A 20,278-nucleotide genomic window follows, 5' to 3' on the forward strand; every position below is an offset into this window, starting at 1 on the left:
TCTGTTAGGGAGGGGATTGGTGGTGGTTTTCTCACCAGCTGATGACACTTGGTGGTAGGTAAATGGGAGCCTGGGAATCCACCCAACCCATTTCTTAACTTGGCCTACAATGGGTAAATAAGGATAGTGCCATTCACTGGCCTTATTACTGACCCAGAATAAGGATTGACAATAGAGGCAGCAAATGTTATGCTGATATATTTTTCTGATGATTCAATAGCACTTTAGCTCAGCCATGAGAAAGAGCCCTACGTGTATAGATTATTGCCAAAGTCACTAATATTACCTCAGTGCTGTTGCCAAACTGGTAAGACAGAATTCAACAGGCTTATTGTATCCAGGTTTACCTGAAACTGGAGGGTAATAGTGATTCCACAACTTTTTAAAAACAGACACAAACTCAGTGTGCTGCATACAATTATCAAACATTGCTCACATGTCTCATGTGAGCAGGTATGTATGCACAGATCTTTTTTTTTCTATATCATTTAGATAACTATAGCTACAATATAATAATTACTCATGAGTATTTCTAGTTAATTCAGTGGTCAGATTAAAGAGAATATAGCAGTGGATTGTACCTTTACATTCACTCATGTTTATTAACCCAAGGTTCTAATTCCTTTGGAACTGTTAAATAATAAAGACTTTACTTTCTTCATGTACAGACATGATAATCAGTGGGTATGATTGACTTAAGTTTGAAAGTTCCTATTATATACATCTCTCTCTTAAACATAATTATTAAAGTAAATTTTTGAGGAAAATCATTTGTGGAAAATAATGTATATCTTTTTAGATTGTCACATAGATTTCATTGAAATACTTTTGAAAATTCAGTCTAAGTGTTTCCTATCTTCAATAACTGACAAAAATTAATTTAGGAGAATTCACACATATACAGTAACAGTTTGCCATTATTAGCAAAGGAGATAATATCTATGTTGCTTGCATAAATTACTCTCATTTGCAGTTATTTTATTGCATTAAATAAATTGCCCTATTCACATATAATTGAAAAAATATTAAACAAATCTTTGTAGTCTATTCAAACCATTAAAATATGATTCATAATTATTTAGCAAAAACAGGAATGAACTAGAGACCAAAGTTTAATCCTCAGTGGTCTCATTAAGATTGGAAAGCTAAGTGAAGTAATTCGCACAGACAAATCTGTAAGTCACTTAATGTAAAATAATGATAATTAGGGCTCAGCTGAATTTTGCGGATTTCAGGATTGTTTGTAAATTTGCATATTCAGCAAGAAATTATCCTCTGTCACACAGTGGAACAACACCCAGTTGTTTTTCTGTATATATTATAAATTCAGGATCTGAAAGCAGTCTTGGAAGGGGCCAGATGAAGACTTCTACAGTATGTTTATTTTATAGAATTTAGAAGCTCAATCCCTCTAAATTCCACCCAAAACACAGGAATGGACAAATCTGTCAATTTCAGTTTCAAACAATTTCTTTTAGCTTCTTATAAGCTCCATTTAGAGCCAGTTTTGTGTAGTGATTAAGGCACCAGCCTAGAAACCAGGAGACTGTGAGTTCTAGTCCCGCCTTAGGCACAAAGCCAGCTAGGTGATCTTGGGCCAGTCACTTTCTCTCAGCCCTAGGAAGGAGGCAATGGCAACCCACTTCTGAAAAACCTTGCCAATAAAACTGCAGGGATTTGTCCAGGCAGTCTCCGAGAATCAGACACAATTGAACAAATTACAAAAAAAAAAAAAGCTCAGTTTAGTCTGGTCTTGTGTCAGTCTGTGTTTTGGTGTTTTAAATCAGAATTCAGAAGGAAAATGCAAACACATTTCTCTAAATGTTAGATGTGCAACCCACTACCTGCAGATCACCTGCTCAGGATCCTATGATAATATCACAGAAATTTAGCAGCAAAATGCTTGTTTTTTTAACCTTTTTTTTTAATATATAAAAGGTGTGATGGGGAAAAAAAGGTCTCCTATTTCCACTCTTAAAACTCAGTACCCCACATGTAGCCAACATTGCATTACAGATCTGTGGGCATTGTGGTACTGAATTTTATTGGCCACTGTTTTAGGTCATAGGCAAGGCAGGGACTTTAAGAGTGGAAATGGGAGTAGCTTGCCTTCCGGAGGCCATCAGCTCTCATTCTCACATTTTTTGCTGTAGAAACCAAAACAGGAAAAAATGGACCAAAACAATTGGTCCTTCACCTTCCAGGAAGGCCTCTTGAAGTCCTTCAGCTGATGAGAGGTGCAGATTGTGGCTCTCTATCAGAGGAAGTTGCCCATTCCTGTCCTAACATATATTTTTGCATGAACATCTCTTAATATACACAGTATTTTTAATTAATTCCATACTTGTCTAATGTTCATTTATTTTATATTATTTCCAATGTTTGTAGACCACCCCAATCAAGAGATTCTGTGCAACAAGGTAGGAAAAAGCAAAAGCAACAGATTAAAACACAGCAATGCATAAATTGCAAGATGAATGCCTAGAATCAATTAATTAGGACCCAAAGGATGATAGAATAAAACAAGTTTAATAGTTATTCGCTGCATATACTTAGGAGGCACATTCTAGAGCTTGTGGCCACTACAAAAAAAGCCGGCTGCCTAGGCCAAGTCCAATGGACTTCCCACAGAGGGAGGACTAGCACCATACTGGGAAGGCAGGCCCTGATATAACCCAGTACTACGCTACATAGGGCTTATTCTATTTATATCTTCCTAATAGGTGCATTTTTGAAGGCGCATTTACTTACATATTCAGTTTTGGGTGCATTTTTAAATTGAAGAATGCTCTGAAAATACTATAAAGAATGGATTCCAATTCTTTGATAAGCCATAAATATTCTAGTCCATATATGGCTTATCAAAGAGCCAATCAGATAAATGTGAATTAAAAACATTGTTTTACCATCCTTATTTATCTGAACTAAATTTTAAATATCCTTTTCTCTCTGGTTTGGGCAGTCCATCTTCCCTCCCTCCCTCTCTCCCTCCTTCCCTCTCTCTCTCTTCCTCAAACCTGCAGTCATGGGGTGGGGCTGATAAGCAAGTAGCAGGTTTAACAAGAGCTCAGAATAGGTGAATCACTTAGCGATGCCCACAGCTGTACAACACTGCAATGTTGCCAATCCTGTCCCCCTCTGCCTCACCCCAGCATGAAGTGAGGCATCATCAGTATGATAATCATACCCAGCTTTACATCTCTGCCTCTGGTCAACCAAGTGATGGAGTGGACATTCTTTCTTGGTGTCTGGGGCGGTGGGGTTCTGGATGGGGAAGAACAACCAAGCAAGACTGTGGGGCTTTGGATTTTAGGGCCCCCTGGATCCAAGGATTTGCCATGTCTTGTTCTGGATGGGATTGCACTGTCCAAAACTGAACCAATGTATACCTGGAGGTCCTCCTAGACTCATGGCTCCTGTTCAAAGAACAGATGATAACTGTGGCCAGGAGGGCTTTTGCACAACTTAATCTTGCGCACTGGTTGTGCTGTTTCCTGGACCAGGAGGCTCAGCTCATGGTCACTCACACCACTGTTACTCCGAAGTGGATTAATGCAGTGTGCTCCACATGGGGCTGCTATTGAAGAGCATCTGGAAGCTGCAGCTGGTGCAGAATGCTGAACTTCTGAGTGGCTTTGGGTTTTGGGGCCTGCTGGTTCCAGGATTATGCCATCTTTGGTGCTGGATGGGGTTGCACTGCCCCAGACAGACCCAGTGTATAATCTGGGGGTACTCCTAGACTCATGACTCCTGCTCGATGAGCAGGTAGCAGTCGTGGCCAGGAGGGCCTTTGCACAGATTTGTCTTGTGTGCCAGTTGTGCCCATTCCTGGATCGGCAGGCTCTGCTCACAGTCACTCATGCCCTAGTCACTTCCAGATTGGACTACTGTAATGTGCTACACATGTATCCAGAAGCTTCAGCTGGTACAGAATGCAGTGGCATGAGCAGTAATGTGTGCTCCCAGAACAGCACATGTCATACCTCTGCTCTGCAAGCTGCATTGGTTGCCAGTTCGCTTCCAGGTCTAATTCCAGGTGCTGTTTTTAACCTTTTAAGTCCCTCATGGCACGGGACTAGGTTAGCTGAGGGACTGCGTCTCCTTGATTACATCAACCCCCCCTATCAGATCTGGCAGAGAAGGCATGCTGCAGGTACCATCTGCCACTTACATTTGGTGGGTCCCAGGTGATGGGCCTTCTCTTCCACAGCGCCCACCATATGGAACATTCTCCCCCCGAAATTAGGTTAGCTCCGTCCCTCTTAATGTTCCGGAACTCCCTCAAGACCTGGTTATGTCACCAGGCCTGGAAGTCCCAGGGAACTGGAGACATGTTTAGATAGCTCCACTATTGAAGTGGACATACTCTCTCTTTGCCTGAGGTTTGTATATTTTGTTTTTAATAATATTTAATCTTTAATACTGATTTTTATATTTTTATAATGATTGTTTTATGTAAGTGTTCTTTTATCTGATTGCTGAGCGCTGCCCAGCGTCACTTTTCATGAGATGGGTGGCCTATAAATTTGATAAATATATACAGTATGTACATACAGCAGTCCAGGCAGTTATTAATGTACCTCAGTGTGTTCATGTTACACCTCAGCTACATGAGCTGCATTGGTTGCTGCCCCTGCCCAACTGATCACCATTCCCCCTGACGTTCAATTGGCCCCAACCCTGCTGGCCCTTCCAAAGGCCCTTAAGACATGTTCCCAGGTGTGGGGATCAGCAGTTTAGTGATAGCCCATGATGTGCTACATTGTTTAGATTGGATTTTTTTCTTCGAACTGCTTTTTTTCTGCTCCCCGCTTTCTCTCTTTACTTTCTGCCTGCCCAGAAGAGGAAGCTCAGTGTTTCCAGAGGTCTAACTTTTTTGCTTGCAGTGGTTTTTTTTTTTAATTAGGTTAAGAGTTGCATTATGTTAGACAGATGATCAAAAGAAGCTATAGAGCTTCGAGTTACCTCCTCCTGCTTTAAAAAATTGCATGTGCCCACATGTGCACATGGGTGGAGACAGAGTTTGCACTTGTGTCTTAGGAAGTCTCTTAGGAAGTATCTCCAAAGATTGTCAGCCAAGGTTTGGGAACTTCTCAGAGCTATATCCTATAATTCAAGTGTGGCCTGATGCTTTGATTTCTCCATCAAAATGAGTCTTTGAGGGGCTTTTGTCTTCTAGATGAAAGATAGAGAAATTATGAAAGAGCACTCAGAGGTATATTCAAAAAAGAGAGAGAGAGAGCACTTCTGATAATTATGAAACAACACAGATTGTTCCCCCTGCTCTCATAAATAAAAATAAAGTACAGACTGCAGTAAAAGTAGTGTGCTGCATCTTCTAACAAATCATCATCCAATTTAACAGCTTATTTAAATCCAGCTTTAAAATAATCAGATTGATTGAATAAGTCCCATCGGTTGCTGTAAAGTCATTGCTTGAAGTTGAGTATGTATAATACCTAGAAGCTCATGATTTGCCCTGATTATTGTGGGTAAGGGTTTTTTTTTTCCCCCTTACAGTGAGTCCTTTGGATTGAAAAAGTAGAATTAGATGCGCAACCATTTTGGAGTACTGTATGCAGAGTTGCTTTCTTGGATAAGGGCCCCTACTAAGATGCGGTTTTGCCAGAAAGCTTTATACCCTTGATTACCTCTTTGTGGTTGGGGCTTTGATTCTCACAGCGATCGCTTGCTTGAGTGATCACAGATATAAATGTAAATAGCACATAGACTTATAGTCTCACGCACTGTAGTGTGGATACTGATATATAGGAGAACAGTGATCATTGGGGCTAATTCATGGAGACTTCACTATATGGGCAGCCTTGATGTTGCATAATATATTTTAATACATTTGAATTTCCCAGGTAGACTCAGATAATTTGAATACATTTGAATCTTCCTTGTTGATAGCGGTAAGCCACATTTTTCATTGAAACAAATGAGTAGACATGCATCATCTGGCAAGGTACTTAATGCCCATACAAAGTTGATTTAAAACAAAAATGTAAAACAGCAATATGGGATGCCTATACTGAGATATTCTGATAAGTTTCTAGCAACAGATATATTCTGATTTCAAAGTTTGAGCTCCAACTATGTAGCTTTTAGCTCATCTAGTAACTCTATATTACTCTAAAGACACAAAGAATATCCCTTACTAAAGACAGGAGGAAATACTGCAGTGAATATGTTTAGATTTCCATGAACACAGAAGAAATTGAGAGCCAAAGAAAATGCTGACTTGGAAAAGTGTTATTTCATGTGGCTGATTCTACCAGCTATGAAAGAACAAGTTTGCTTTCCTATTTTGGACCAAACTGGAGTTTTTGCAACAATAATGAAGGAAAGCTACAGACAAAGAAGTTGATTCAGTTTGGTTATAAAATGTGTGAGAATTAAGAAAGCTTACTAAATGTGATTATCAAAGAAAATCCAAGCTAATTCAGATTTTCTTGCAAGAAATGGGCATCGTAGACTCTTTAGAATAATAGTTTTAGATTTTGTCAGGTATGGCCTAGGTATTTAATTAATCTATTATTTGACTTAAACTATCTGTAATCAATTGGATGATTCCTAATATTAAATTGTGGAAACCTTTTTTTAAATAGCCTAAATTAAATCAGATTAAAAGGATATCTAGCCCCAACTTATTGCAAAACAAAAAAAATTCAAGCATATCTAAATCTGAATAACATCAATTATAAGAATTTTAAACATTACATACCTTGAGAACCCCAGTGAGAAAATCTATAAAGCTGTAAAGATTCAAATACAATAAAATCCACACCCAATTAAAAAAAAAACAGCAGCAGATAAAAAGTCTAACTGATCAGATGCAAACATGAAAGTACCGTAAAATAAGACACATTCATAAGCTGAAGAAGCCATCAGAAAGAAGAGTTAAGATCACATCAGTGAGACAAAAATGCAACTCTTAAAAAGCATGGGAGAACAGAAGCGTCTTGGCCTAGCCCTGTAAAGTTAATAATAAAAGCACCCAGTAAGTTCCAAGGACCGAAATCCTTCTCTCATGGTTAACATCTGCTTAGAGGCAGCATATGAAGAGCTTTGAAGATCCCTTAAGGATATAGATTGAGAAATAACCAAGAACTGAAGGTTGTCAAGGCAGAGGTGTTAGCAGCAACCATCAAGCTGCTCAGTTCAAGGCCATGAAATGCAAAGCAAACTGTTCTTTGAAACATGGGGAGGGGAGGAAGAATACATGCTGACAAAGAGCAACCAACTGTTTAATATGGTTGCAGCCTAGCTTGCAATATTCTTATCTAGATGCACTACCTCAATGAGAGATTTTTGCCAGGTTCAAGCCTGGCAGCCTAATTAAGCAATGTAAAACTGGGGTTGGAGATTTATAGCTGAGTCTTGGTCCATGGACTACAGCTGGGCAGTGCTTCAGATCTGAAGGCAAATATGTGCTTTGGAGTGTGCCAAAGTACAAATATCTTTTCCTAGGACCAGAAGGCAGGCCCAGGAAAATATATGGCTGCTTTAAGGAGTTGCAGAAAGGTGCTACGTTCATGCCCCTGTCAGCTCCAAATCATCTTAGTACGGAACTTAGGGTTGTTTAGGTATTGAGTTCTTACACCAAGTAGACCTTTATAGGGCAAAAGTAGCCTCTTGAACTGCAACACAAACTGATAATCAATTAAAATTTAATTTTCTATTTTAAAATTTAAAAAAAATAGAACTGGTATAATGTATTTACAAAGTCTGGTTTAAGTTAAAACTCTTTTCAGTTCTATTTATCATTAATTCTTGATCAGGCATCAAGAAGTTACGTTTGTTCATCCCTAGTTTTGAGCTGGAGCTAATAGAGACCCAACTCAATACATTATGTTCTCACTCAAACTTCATTACATCCAAAATGTCATATTCAACTAAGTGGATATATTGCATAGATCAATGGGTCTTATTATCTAGCAAATCAGATCGTATCCCAGTATTTCTCCTTCCAGCATTTATTTTAACATTTTGGTCTTTTGAAAGAAAATATTCTTCCCCTCCTAAGAGGCCATAAATTGTGTTCTTCTGCTGTATTTTGCAGACCTTTCCCCAGGCTCTGAGTTAGAGTGGGTGGCAGGTCCAGGATGTTTGACTGATCGTTTTTTCATGGTGATCTTTCTCTTGGGATGTGGGGTTTTTAAATTGTATCTTATGACTGTTGTTACTGTATGCCAGAAAGTGTTGTAGAATTGGGTGGCTTTATTTCTAAATACATACATACATGCATTTTGTGAACTGACCATTCAGCCTTAAAGGCCCTAAGGGTTTCAGTGGTTTTGGTTATGGCACTGGGTAAATTAAGAACAGTCTGCCAAAACTGTATTAGTACCTGATACAGTATGTTTTTGCTACTCTTTGACATACAGAGATTGTACACTGAAAAATGAAATTAGTTGTGAATTTATAGCAAGTAGAAATTTTGGTAGGAAATAGAATTTAAGGCAAAGCTCCTTTATTTTTCACAGTTCTGCCAAGGACAGAATTTCAGGTATCTGTAGTTCTTGAGGAGATAAAAAAGCTGCCCTATTCCCTATGGCCTGGTGGACGAGGTGTTGGATTAGGAGTAGGGAGACCTTGATCCTAATCCAATCATGGAAGTGCTCTGGGTGACTCTGGGCCGGTCACTCTCTCTCAGCCCAACCTATTTCATAGGTTTTTTGTTGCAGGGAAAAAAATAGGAGGAGGATGTGCTGTGTACACAGCCCTGAATGAAGAGTATAACGTAAATAACAAAACAAAAGGGTAGAACATAAATAACAAAATTACTTCAAGTTCTTTTGCTTCATAAGGTTGACAAGGCTACAAAGAAGGAGCAGGACAGTATTGCAAAATAGGAATGGATGACAATGTAAATACTTGCTTGAATGTTTATGACAAACATCCACCTTGAGCAAGTTTGTCATTCCACTGGTAGTCCTCGTTTAGCAACCACAGTCGGGACCAGCAACTTGGTCGCTATGTGAAGTGGTCACTAAGTGAAACCACGACTGTGCTTATGATCTTTCTTCAGCTTTCCTTTCCTTTACAGACCTGCAAAGGTTGTAAAGATGAGGATTGGTTGCAAAGTTACTTTTTCATCACTGTTGTAAGTGTGAATGGTCACTGTACAAGGCAGTCGCTAAGCAAGAACTACCTGTGTTTCAGTTTGTATCCCCATACAAATTGTTTGTTGTCCCATATTTCTGTCCCTGAGGGAAAAAACACTGTCAGGACAGGAAAGAGTAGCAAAATGAGCTTTACTGAAGCAAGCAATAATTATATCATCTTTGGCTTCTTGGAATCATGGAGTTGAACATATTCCAACATGATAATTAAAAAATGGCAGTTGTTGACCAGCTGAAAATATAGCCGCCTGGGAGGCCAGGATAAAATAATTCCATAGGTCATTGACCAGCTGCTGGAAGGATGGGTGCTGTGGCTAATTGGAGCTGAGGTTGTCACTAAATCAGAATGATTGCATTGCAGACCACTATCCTGAAGGGCTTAAGATAACCACCCAGAGTCGTTTTAGAGATGGGCGGTGGAAAAATATGATAAATAAATAAAATAAATAAAAGAAGGTTCAGGTAAAAAAAAAATGCCAGTTTTGAAGAACAGCTGGAAAAAATGAGTATGGAATGCATTCGCAGTGTATTGGGCATGGGTAGAAGATGGCATTATCTGTTCCTGCACTTGGGAAGCAGTGACTGGTCTATACTGCTGATGGGACAAACAGAGAGTGCAGATCTGCCCTAAGTGTTCGTGTTCTCAGTATTTAATACCTTCCTTAAGGTTAAAAAAGCCTTTGGATCAATTTTATACTTGATCATTTTTGGAGGTATCCCTGCTACCATCACCTTTTCTGAGTTGTATTCAGATATTATGTTCCGTTATGGTTTGCTGACCAAGCCATCATAGCCTGATTCATATATCATGCTAAACCAAACCAAACCAAACACAGTACAGCTTAGTACAGTCTTCCTCTTGGTGCCCTTTATATTATGATATTTAATTTCTAGAATTTCTAGTAATGACCATGCTGCCTGGGAGATGTTGGAAGGTCTAGTTTAGCATGATGTGGGAACTTACTTTACTACTTGAAGTAGCAGATGATGGCAGATAACTTCTCTCCCCAGATGAACCTGTGAAAAGCAACAGAATTAGCTTTCTAACATACATTTTGCTGTGCTGGCAGAAATGCTAATTTGACAAGTATCAAGTTTAGAATAACTATCTTTATTTTAACCTGGGTGACTTGAACATTAGAAGCACATATGGATTTGTGAAGTTTTGTAGACCATGTGAATAGGGGTCCATTTCTAACCACAATGACGACAAAATGGCAATATATGCATTGTGATGTTATGACACAAGCTCTACCTTTTCATATTTGCATCATGATGTGGTATGCAAGTACATAAGAGGCAGAGTTTGTATTGAGATGTCATGATGAACATTTTATCTGGCTAACTGTCTTTCTACTGGTTACCCACCCCCATGGGCATCTACAATCACAAAGTGACTTGTCTACCTAGTGCAAAGTTGGAAGATTTCACACATTGCTTAAATAAACAGCTGAACAGTGCTAGAGACAAGGCAACGGTCATGGTCTCCTTTGACACCATTGACATTGGAAAATATAGTTAGCCAGTCCTCAAAATCAAATTTAGGCTGCTAGATAGCAGATTGAAGTCCAGGAATTAGAATGTTGATTACATTCTTAGAATGCTACCTGTTCCACTCATAGGAACAACTAGACAGGCAGAGCTCAAGGATCTCTATGTGTTGATGAAATGGTGGTGCCCAGTGGAGGGATTCACATTTGACAGGCCTTGGGGAACATTTCTGGATGAACAAAATTGGAGAGATGGACTCCACTTGAACTGAAGTGGAATCAAACTGCTGACACTTGACATCAACACAGTGCCAAAGCAGCTTTGACGCAATCCTCTGGGAAAAGCTAGCAGGTGCTAAGCAGCATATTGTTTGGAAGGGTAAGATGTTTCAGAAAAAATATAAGGCATATGACCAATTTGGAACTGGATTAGTGGATAGACAGGAGAGTCTGGAAAAAAAAAGACCATGAAAATATCACACCCACATTTTAACAATAACAATAACAATAAAATATGATATGTAGGTATTTCTGGGTCAGTGCTAGAAGTCTTCAAGCTAAGATGGGATATTAGAGTATTTACATGTGAATGAGAACAGAGATATAATGGTTAGTGGAATCCTGGTGGAACAGTGAGAATTAGTGGGATGCAGTCATTCCTGAAAATAAACTTCATAGAAGCAACGAGAGAGGACATACTGGTAGAGATGTTACTTTTTATCTGAGTAGTCTATTATAAAGATTGGTCCACTCATAAGATTCCTCTACAAAATCTCTAGCTAGAAATATAAATTAGATCTAGAGACACTCTATCGACCACTAGATCAAAATGCTCAGGGAGGCATGCAAGAAACTAGGTATTCATGTTCATGACATGATTAAGAAGCCAAATTTCTTGATACCCTAAAATGATTGTGCCTTAGAGTACTTGGTCTTGGAACCAAGCACAGAGTAGCCACCCTAGACCTAATCCTAAGTAGTGACCATTAGCTGGTGTGAGGTGTAACTTGTGGAAATGATAATAAAGAGTGGCCATAATGTTATTACAATTAGCACATGTGCCAATAGGAAATTGATAAGCAAGGTCAGTCACACACTTGACTACAAAAGGAAAATGTCCCAAAATGACGGGACTGATGAAAAAGAAACTGAAAAGAAAAAGTAAACACAGCCAATTCCTTGATAGTATCTGGAGGTTATTTAAAACCACAGTAACTGAGGCTCAGCAAGAAGAATACCAGATTGTACGAAAGGATCAGCAAAATCCAGGAAGATACCAGCATGGATTTATTGTAGTGTCCAGGAAGTTCTAAAAATTAGGAAGGCTTCCATCAGGAAATGGAAAAGTTCTTCTAACTATGAGAAATATAAGAAGCACAAACTGTCAGAAAAAGCATACTGTAAAATAGTAATTATTAAAAATGCACTGAATGAAATATTATGAACTTCTTTCAATGCATTTGAAGTAGAAAATCAGCTAGGAAACCAAAGGAGAATCCAGGAAATTTTAGGCTAGCCAGTTTAATGCTCTTTCTGGGTGAACTGGTGGAAATGCCAATTGTGCAAAAAATAATTAATTATATAGAGGGATAAGTCTTGCAGAAGAAAAATCAGTATGGATTCTGAAAAAGTAAATCCTGCATCACCAACCTTCTAGAGCCTTTTGAGATAATCATGGGCTCATGGATGGAGGTAAAACCCAAAAGCTATTGTGAAGAGCTCCAAAAATATCTCCTTAAATTGAATGGTGAATGGTGAATGAAAAGGTCCAGCAGGGCTACTCAAATCCTGTATCTCATTGTAACTTGTATCAAAGCTAACTGCTTAGATGATGCATTCTTTGAAAAGGGCTACCGATCAGTTAACTAACTCAAAGTTAACCAGTTTTCATTTCTACCTTCCTCTATCTTTTTATTTTGCATTCAGGGCAGTCCATAACCAAGCTCACCACTGATCCACTGAGAATCATACATGGTGCTGTGGAAGAGAGCACCAATTCTGTTTATGGCTTTCTTTCTTTACTGTCAGACCTCATATTTGAAGATGAAGATGAGAATGGAAAAGGTATGTTTAAGTTAGGCTGACTTCAGACACTTGATTTGACTTACCTTGCTACACCAATAAAATAAAGCAAAAATGAGTACTAAATGTTACTCTTGAAGCACTGAGGTTCATCAATGGCCAATATAGTTTTTTTTCTTTTTTTGTAAAATAAGCTTTCATTTTATATTTCATGTGCTATTAGGGGATGCTATTAGGGGAAGAATGCCAGAATTAAAACGTTAGCATTATTTTCAGCCTCACTCTGAAGGATACAAAAATGGTAGAACTACAGGACAAACATGCTGCCAAGGAATTAGCTTCAGCGGTACTAGGAATATTTGAGCAATAACCGTTCTAAATGGACATTGGATACTTTCAGATCTAAGGGTGCTCACTTGCCCCACCTTACATTTTGTACCAATATCAGTAGGGGTCAGAGCTGCTGGCATCAACAACAGCATTTCAGTCCAATGTTAATGTGCTACCTGTAGTCTTGTCAAAATATATATTGGCAGTAATTTGGGGAAACTGCGTAACTAACTCCACAAGCTAAAAGAAGCTTTTGATTGTCTTCTCTAAAGAACAGACCATGTTATGTGCTTGGGGAGCTTGGGAAGTGATGGGGACTTTTTTTAAAAGTAATTTAAAAACTGGTTATGTGCCAGTCCTTATGAACTTCTAATGAAACTCCCAAATAATTGGCTTAACAGCACAGAATTAGCTTCTCTTTTCTTTTTAAATCAATTCACCATGTCAGAAAATTCTTCCGTACAGATAGTATGGATTATTGTTTAGATGAAATAATAAAAGAGTATACATCGGAGGCTCATGTTTCTGTAGTTTCAGATTTCTAGGCAAAATGCATCACTTAACAACAGTTAGCTGTGCCCGTGAGGGGTCTGTAGTGGGCAGGTACTTGAGTGACAATGGAAATGTGTATGTATGTGTGTATATATGTACTATACATGTACAGTGTATGTCGCATATCCGCTACTTGGGATAACGTAAGCAATGATATAATGACTGGATGTTGCTTTATAGCTCCAGATCACATGCCTTTTTAACCAATATAATTAAAACTCAGCTGGAACAAAAACATTGCTCCCGACGAGGACATTTGACAGTTTGAAGCAGCACCTAATTTCAACCACTGTGGGGATCTTCGATTAGTACCGCCTGCAAATACTAACCATTATGTTGTTATACCACTGGGTCCCATTTCTTGATAGAGTGTCAGATCATTTACTCCTGTTACTGAACCAGAAATGCAGTTCTCTAATTTAGTCCTTTCTAAACCAGAATTGTAACATAAGATTTTTCAATTGTGACAATAAAAATGTAAAACTGTAATCATAAAACATATAGTCACTTACTGAGATAATTTCAGTTTCCAATTACATCCTATATTTTATTTGAAGAATTAAAAAAATTAACATTCTTTCTCAAAAACCTTATGTCAAATATGGTCCAGCAATACTTTCAAAGGTTCTAAAGTACATAATTTCAAATTAAAAATGTGTGCATTATAGAAATAATGTTCATAGGAGCTCAGAACTAAGGCAGACTAGAATTCTAACCATTGGAGATCCTTTACCTTTTTGGAAACTCTATATTGCATATCTCAATTAGAAACCCCAATAGAGAGAGGATACTAGAAGTCTCTCTCTACTTTTAAGGCCTGATTGATAAAAATATTTTTCCTTTGAAGTATAAGAACTGTCACGGTCATTATTAGGGAGAGAATACAGACATAGCACCTCTCTTAAATTATTTAAAGCTGCTTCATCTTTTTCCAGAATCTCATGATAACTGCAGAGGACAGCTACATGATCCCAGGAAAAGAACTTTCTAAAATTTATTTATTCATTTAGTCAATGTATATAGCTGCCCATCTTGCAATTGCACTGTGATTGCTATGTTAGCGCTCCTTTACATTCTGAAGTCCCTTTTAGGAACTGAATCTGAAATGGCTCTGGTAATGATAGCAACCTTTAACAACTTGGTACACTCCAGTTATATTAGATTATAATTCATAGCCAGATGGGAATTATGAGAAATTTAATTCACCTTATCTGGAAGGTCAGAGGTCCCAGACTAGAGGAGGTTGACTTTAATAATCATTTGTTCAAGTTACCTGTGGGCAACCAATGGTACATGTCAAAGTCCCGGAGTGAAGAGATTTTTGGAGGCCCTTTATTTAATGAGAGTTTTTCACACTGCTTAAACAATTGTAGGACATAGATGGGCAACCCAAGGGCTAAATGGAGCCATCCATAGCCCAGGCTAGGGTCAGGGGAAAAGCTCCAACTTTCCCAAATAATAAAAAGCCCCACATCATGGTGTTGCCACCATACCATCTGAGTCTATGAGGACAAATAAAAAGGATGATAGAAGCACACATGTATCACTGGCTTTAGGGGGTGATACCAGATTTGACACAAAAGATGTGATTGAAATGGAAAATACTGAAACGGCAATGTAAAAAAACAGAAGCTGGCTGTGTGCTTGGGGCACTTGAATGTAATGTATAAACTTGTATTTGTCCATTCCTATCTCAGATAACAATCACTACCATAAATCCTGGTCTAGTCATAAAAAAATAGCAATGCAAAAGTCTCAAAATAGAGCTTCTTTTCTTTTTTTCATTTAGCACTTATAATGCTTGAATGCATTTAAATATGAAAATAATCTAGCATGGAAAAAGAATGCAAATGTGTTGTTATTCTGCTGTTCACTTGGTTATTATCTTCTCTCTTGGTTTAGGTGAAGGAGAGCCATCCCTGAAAGTAAAAGGTTTGCTGATTTTTATATAGAATCACATGCTTTGTTTGATTAAGTGGGTATTAGGGCAGGAACAATGCAGCTTTGTACTGCCAGTGCTGTTGCTAATTTTGTACCTTCCTGCTAATTGCGCCTTCCTTCTCTGGATAACTATCATTTGAAAGCCATGCAGCTCCTGAGCAGTACATGGGGCAGCAAGCTGCATGGCTGAATTATTTTAGCATGCAATAGACTTGAAGTTTGAAAGAACAACTAAAGGTGCTCTCCACTAAACTTAAAAGCCTGAGTAAGCTGCACTGTAGTTTCTTAATATTTTATACAGTGTTAACAACACCTGACCTAGACTGTTTTATTTTTTTTTTGGCAGAATTCCCATCTCTTTAACAGCTGTGTGATATTTAAATATTCAACAGCTGGAATCTTTTTTGGGGGCGGAGGTTTTCCAAGCACTATTTTGTTGTATTTGGAAAAAGCATCATTTTGAGCTCTGCTTGTCTTCCAGCTGTGAAAGGGACACAGAACCAAACCCTACAAAACAGTGGTGAATACCCCCTTAGTTCCATATACAAAGACATTGGTTGAATTTTTAATTTGGGAGTGTTTGGGATTTTGTTGTTATTGTTTTTGCTGTTTCATGTGTTGCATGAAGCCAGCTGTTATTGTTCATAAACTATGTCTTACGACTTAGCTGTTGTGTGAATTTACCCAATTATAATTTACTCACAATTAAACAAATTGTGGCTTAGCACAGTATGTGAAGCAGGTAATTGAATATGAATGCTTTAAGACAAAGAACAAATGAGAGTGGCTCTTATTTAAATAGCCAGGTGTTCTTATATCAGAAGATCATTGAGCTGGGAAAACTTAAAGATTCCTCTATGGAAAACACTAGTTGATCAGGTTGACTGTCCCCAAATGAAGAAGCCTTTCTTATCAGATTTGTCCTAACTCCTATAGTTATTCTACAAAGAATTGAATAGAGATGGTTTGAAATGGGATTAGAGAAAAGGCTAGAAACCAGGAGACGGTGAGTTCTAGTCCCACCTTAGGCATGAAAGTCAGCTGGGGGACCTTGGGCCGGTCACTCTCTCTCGGCCCAGCTCACCTCACAGGGCTGTTTGTGGGGAAAGTAAGAGGAGGAAGGAGTATGAGGTATGTTCATCACCTTGAGTTATTTATAAAAATAATAAAGGCGAGATAAAAAAAAAGACATCTAAATTTAGGGTTGACTGGAAACCCTTTTTAGACTTTTTTGGGTGAAACTTTCTGTTTCTGATGAACTTATGAGTTATGGTTTTGATGATTAAAAAAGAATTATAGAAAAAAATGAAAATCATGTTGTAACCATAGAGTAAGAAGTAAATTTATATTTATACTAATAACTGCTGTAAAGAAAATTGGAAACTACTTCTTTATATTTTCCTTTACTTCTTTATATTTTCCGCACTTTTGGCTTTGTTCCTTCTTTTTCCTTCTTTCTTTCTTCTCTATATTAGTTAATATATATAAAGAGGTGGTTTGAAATGGTATGGAGCTTAGCAGAAGGCCTGCCTGCCCTGTGCTGCCTTTGCAACTAAGACCTGCTCTTAAGCATGTGCACTTCTACCAGAGTTCTAGCACTTAATGCAGAAGATGGAAAGGAAGTAGATAAGGCTGCCACATTCAGTGGAGAAAGGCCACATGTGCCTCTGCATTGTGCAGCAAATGCATTGTCTTGCCTTGTCTGAATGTAGTGCTTCTGTTTTAAACTCTATAGGCCACCTTGGGTACTTTTCTGAATGAAAGACACTATAGAAATGAAGGGCATAATATTTTGTATAATAGATGCAGCTTCTCTCAGAGCAGTAATGATGGAAAAGTATTTATTACTTGAAAATATTCTTCCTTCTAAACTGTGAAAGATCCACAGATACTTTGTCCCCCACCTGGGAACAAGGTATTGTGGGGAAGGCTTAAGAAAACTCATTCCCTTAGCAAAAGTCCCTGGCCCTGATGGCAGCAATTCTCTATGGAGGAGAAACTGGGCAGCTGTTAGTCCATGTCTTCCAATGTGGTGCTCTGAAAGGAAAGTGCTCTGGTAACACATTCTTCTTGCCATATCCAACAAAACAAAACAGCTTTTGGACCAACAGGATGAACTGGGTAAACAAGGGGGAGAAGGAACTGGTTAAATGGAATGGCTTCACTAGTCCCATGTTTAGCTGTAGGGAAGGACTAGAAAAGTTCTTCAAACGACAGATGGTGAATTAGCAGAACACTGTATATGCCCTTGTCCTTAAAACTGCTTAAAGAGCTTCCAGGGAGGTTTCATATTGAATCAGCAGTCCAGGTTAAGGTAGAAATAGAATTGGCTCCTTCCAAGCTCTTCCTATTCAGACAGAAGTAGGCTCCCTCCCTAATTTCAGCAGTATGTTTTTTACATTAATTGCTTAGGATTGCAGAAGAATGCCTTTCAAATTCACTGGTATTGCTAACAATTTTATGTGTTTTTCTTTTCCCCCATGCAGAAGAAATCCAACCGCCAGTCAAAAAGAAAGGTGAGCAAATTTAAAAACAAACTAGGTATCATCTTTTATCTTAACATTATAGCTGCTTTCTGTTGATTCACTTTACTAGCATGGACCACAAAATACTGGAAGAATGGTGAAAATGATGAAAGTGGGAGACAAAAGAAATAACTGTCTTTGAGAAGATGAACTTTTGAAAGAAAGAGAGTTTTCAAAGTTCCTCACCCTGAGAATAAAAAATTACAAGAAGGCTGAACTTCCTTGTAGACTAATGAATTAGTGGAAATCCTGATAAGTACACAGATACAAATTCAGCTGTGTTAGGGCAAACAGGTTCTCAGCTCCCTAAACACACATCTTACCTTATAGAGGCAGAGAAAACAGGGCTACCTGTCCACTCATATCCTGCCTCCATCTGCTTCATTTCCACTGGTGAGCACCTGCACACTGTGTTGGTTTTCCTTCTGTGATATTTTCAGCAATTGCTAAAATTGCCCGTTCTACAAATTTCACAACTATAGTAATTTCTTTTCAGCTTGTCAGGCAGCTTGAAAAAGCTCAGGACATCTGCCAAAGAGAAAGAGGAAGGGGGAAGCTACAGGATGTAGAAGATTAGAAAAAGGAAGCAGAGACAAAGGGAACTTTGATGGAAATCGCCCAACTATGACCCAGATTTTATTATACATTTGAGACATATGGTGACTGGAAAGCCATAAAAAAAATTGTGGACCAATAGAAGTGAAGTTGGGAAAAGGCAAAACTCTAAAATATTATACTAATACAAGAATCTGAAAAGAGAGGCAGAGAGAGCTGGAGAAACAAGGATTTTTTTTTTTAAAGGGAGTGCTATGTAGACCACCTGGAGTACCTGACGAGAGATGGGATATAAATCTAAGAGTAAAATTTTGTCATTGTTAATCATGACTTCCTCTTAAAATTTAAGTACTGTTTAAAAGCTTGTGACAGTAAAATATTACAATGAAAATCTTTTCATGCTATCTAATTAAGTTTAGTCTTACATGCCTCAATGAGATTAAAGAGAATACATAGGTTTTTGCTGTAAATAAGGAAACTTCTTTTAGTTGTTTGATATGAAGGTATTAACTAAGGACCTTTAAAATATACAGGTTGCATGTATTGGACAACCACCAGGGAGCTTTGCTTAGAGACCAGAATGTGATGGCCACCATGGTGGGCTGAATAAGAAGAATGAGAAAAAAAGTGAAGGAAAAGGAGGAGAGTATAGAAAGAATGTGGAAAAGGAATTAGAGGCAAACAATTGGGACAATGGCAGTGATGCTGAGAGCTGGTGGAGAAGTAGAAGGAGAGGACTGAACAATGTTGAGGAAGCTTGGAAAGAGAGTGGGAAGAAGTAGAAAAAAAGGAGACTAAAGGGGAGGTGAAGGCTGAGGTGTACTGGGATGAGGTGCAAAGACATCTAGTCCAGATACATTCTGAACAGGAATAGCAAAACAGCCCAAAATATCCACAACTGGCTTCAAGCCAAAGGAGATAGTGGGAAATAATAATACATCCTTTTAAAGGCAACCAAACTGTGACACCACTAATAGAGCCATGAAGGAGTGGATGGAGCTGGTGTCAGTGGAGACAGAATTGCAAGACTGTAGTTGATGAGTGTGGAGGTAGTGGTTTAAGTGGGTCCCACCGGGGCAATGCAGGGAAGCTCTTATCATGTCAGTGGATGAGCCACCACTGGCAGGGAGAACATCAGACTGCACAGGAATTGATGTGTTGAGGGTAATAGGAACAGCATAGATAGACCAGAGTGGATCTTCCCAGGTAAGAGGTGGGTAGTATTGGTGGATGGGCAAGAGAAAAGGACATTATTTCTGATCTGAGAAGCCCAAGTGAAAGTGGGTCTGAACGGGAAGGCATAAGTGAAAAGGGGGGAAGAATGGTAGATGCATGGATGATTATGTTATTTGGCAGGAGGAACAGGATAAGATTGTTGGAGGCTGGTCAAAGTGGCATTGGCACTCCTAGCCTCCTGTGTAGGATGATAGGGTTTGTTCAGGGTTTTTTTAGAGCTTCCTAAAATAAGAGTTAGGCAACTCTAATTTTTGAAGGTTGCTGACAGGCACGTGTGGTCTTATCTGTATTAGATGGAAGAAGAGTTTATTTGCTTTACATTTTAATCAAAACTAATTGAACTGACACTTCCTGAATCTATATGCAAATGGAAATTCATCATCTCTGGATACTTCTATAGGTTGCAAATTACAAATAAAGATTTGTGGGATATTGTCATTGGTATGGCCTGGGGACCATAATAGTAGTTCTCCAACGGACGGAAATATCTGAGAAGCTC

At 38.5% G+C, this 20,278-nt stretch overlaps 1 protein-coding gene across 1 annotated transcript in view; it reads left to right on the forward strand.

Moving 5' to 3' along the window:
* TRDN (triadin) overlaps window positions 1-20,278 on the forward strand; it is a 207,467-nt gene that overhangs the window by 21,674 nt on the left and 165,515 nt on the right. Inside the window, exons 3-5 of the mRNA XM_063295963.1 lie at window positions 12,545-12,682; window positions 15,425-15,454; window positions 17,950-17,979. Of these exons, the coding sequence (XP_063152033.1) occupies window positions 12,545-12,682; window positions 15,425-15,454; window positions 17,950-17,979 (198 nt within the window). The remainder of the gene's footprint in view (window positions 1-12,544; window positions 12,683-15,424; window positions 15,455-17,949; window positions 17,980-20,278) is intronic.

The sequence above is a fragment of the Candoia aspera genome, chromosome 1 (assembly GCF_035149785.1).
Source record: "Candoia aspera isolate rCanAsp1 chromosome 1, rCanAsp1.hap2, whole genome shotgun sequence".
Lineage (NCBI taxonomy): Eukaryota > Metazoa > Chordata > Lepidosauria > Squamata > Boidae > Candoia > Candoia aspera.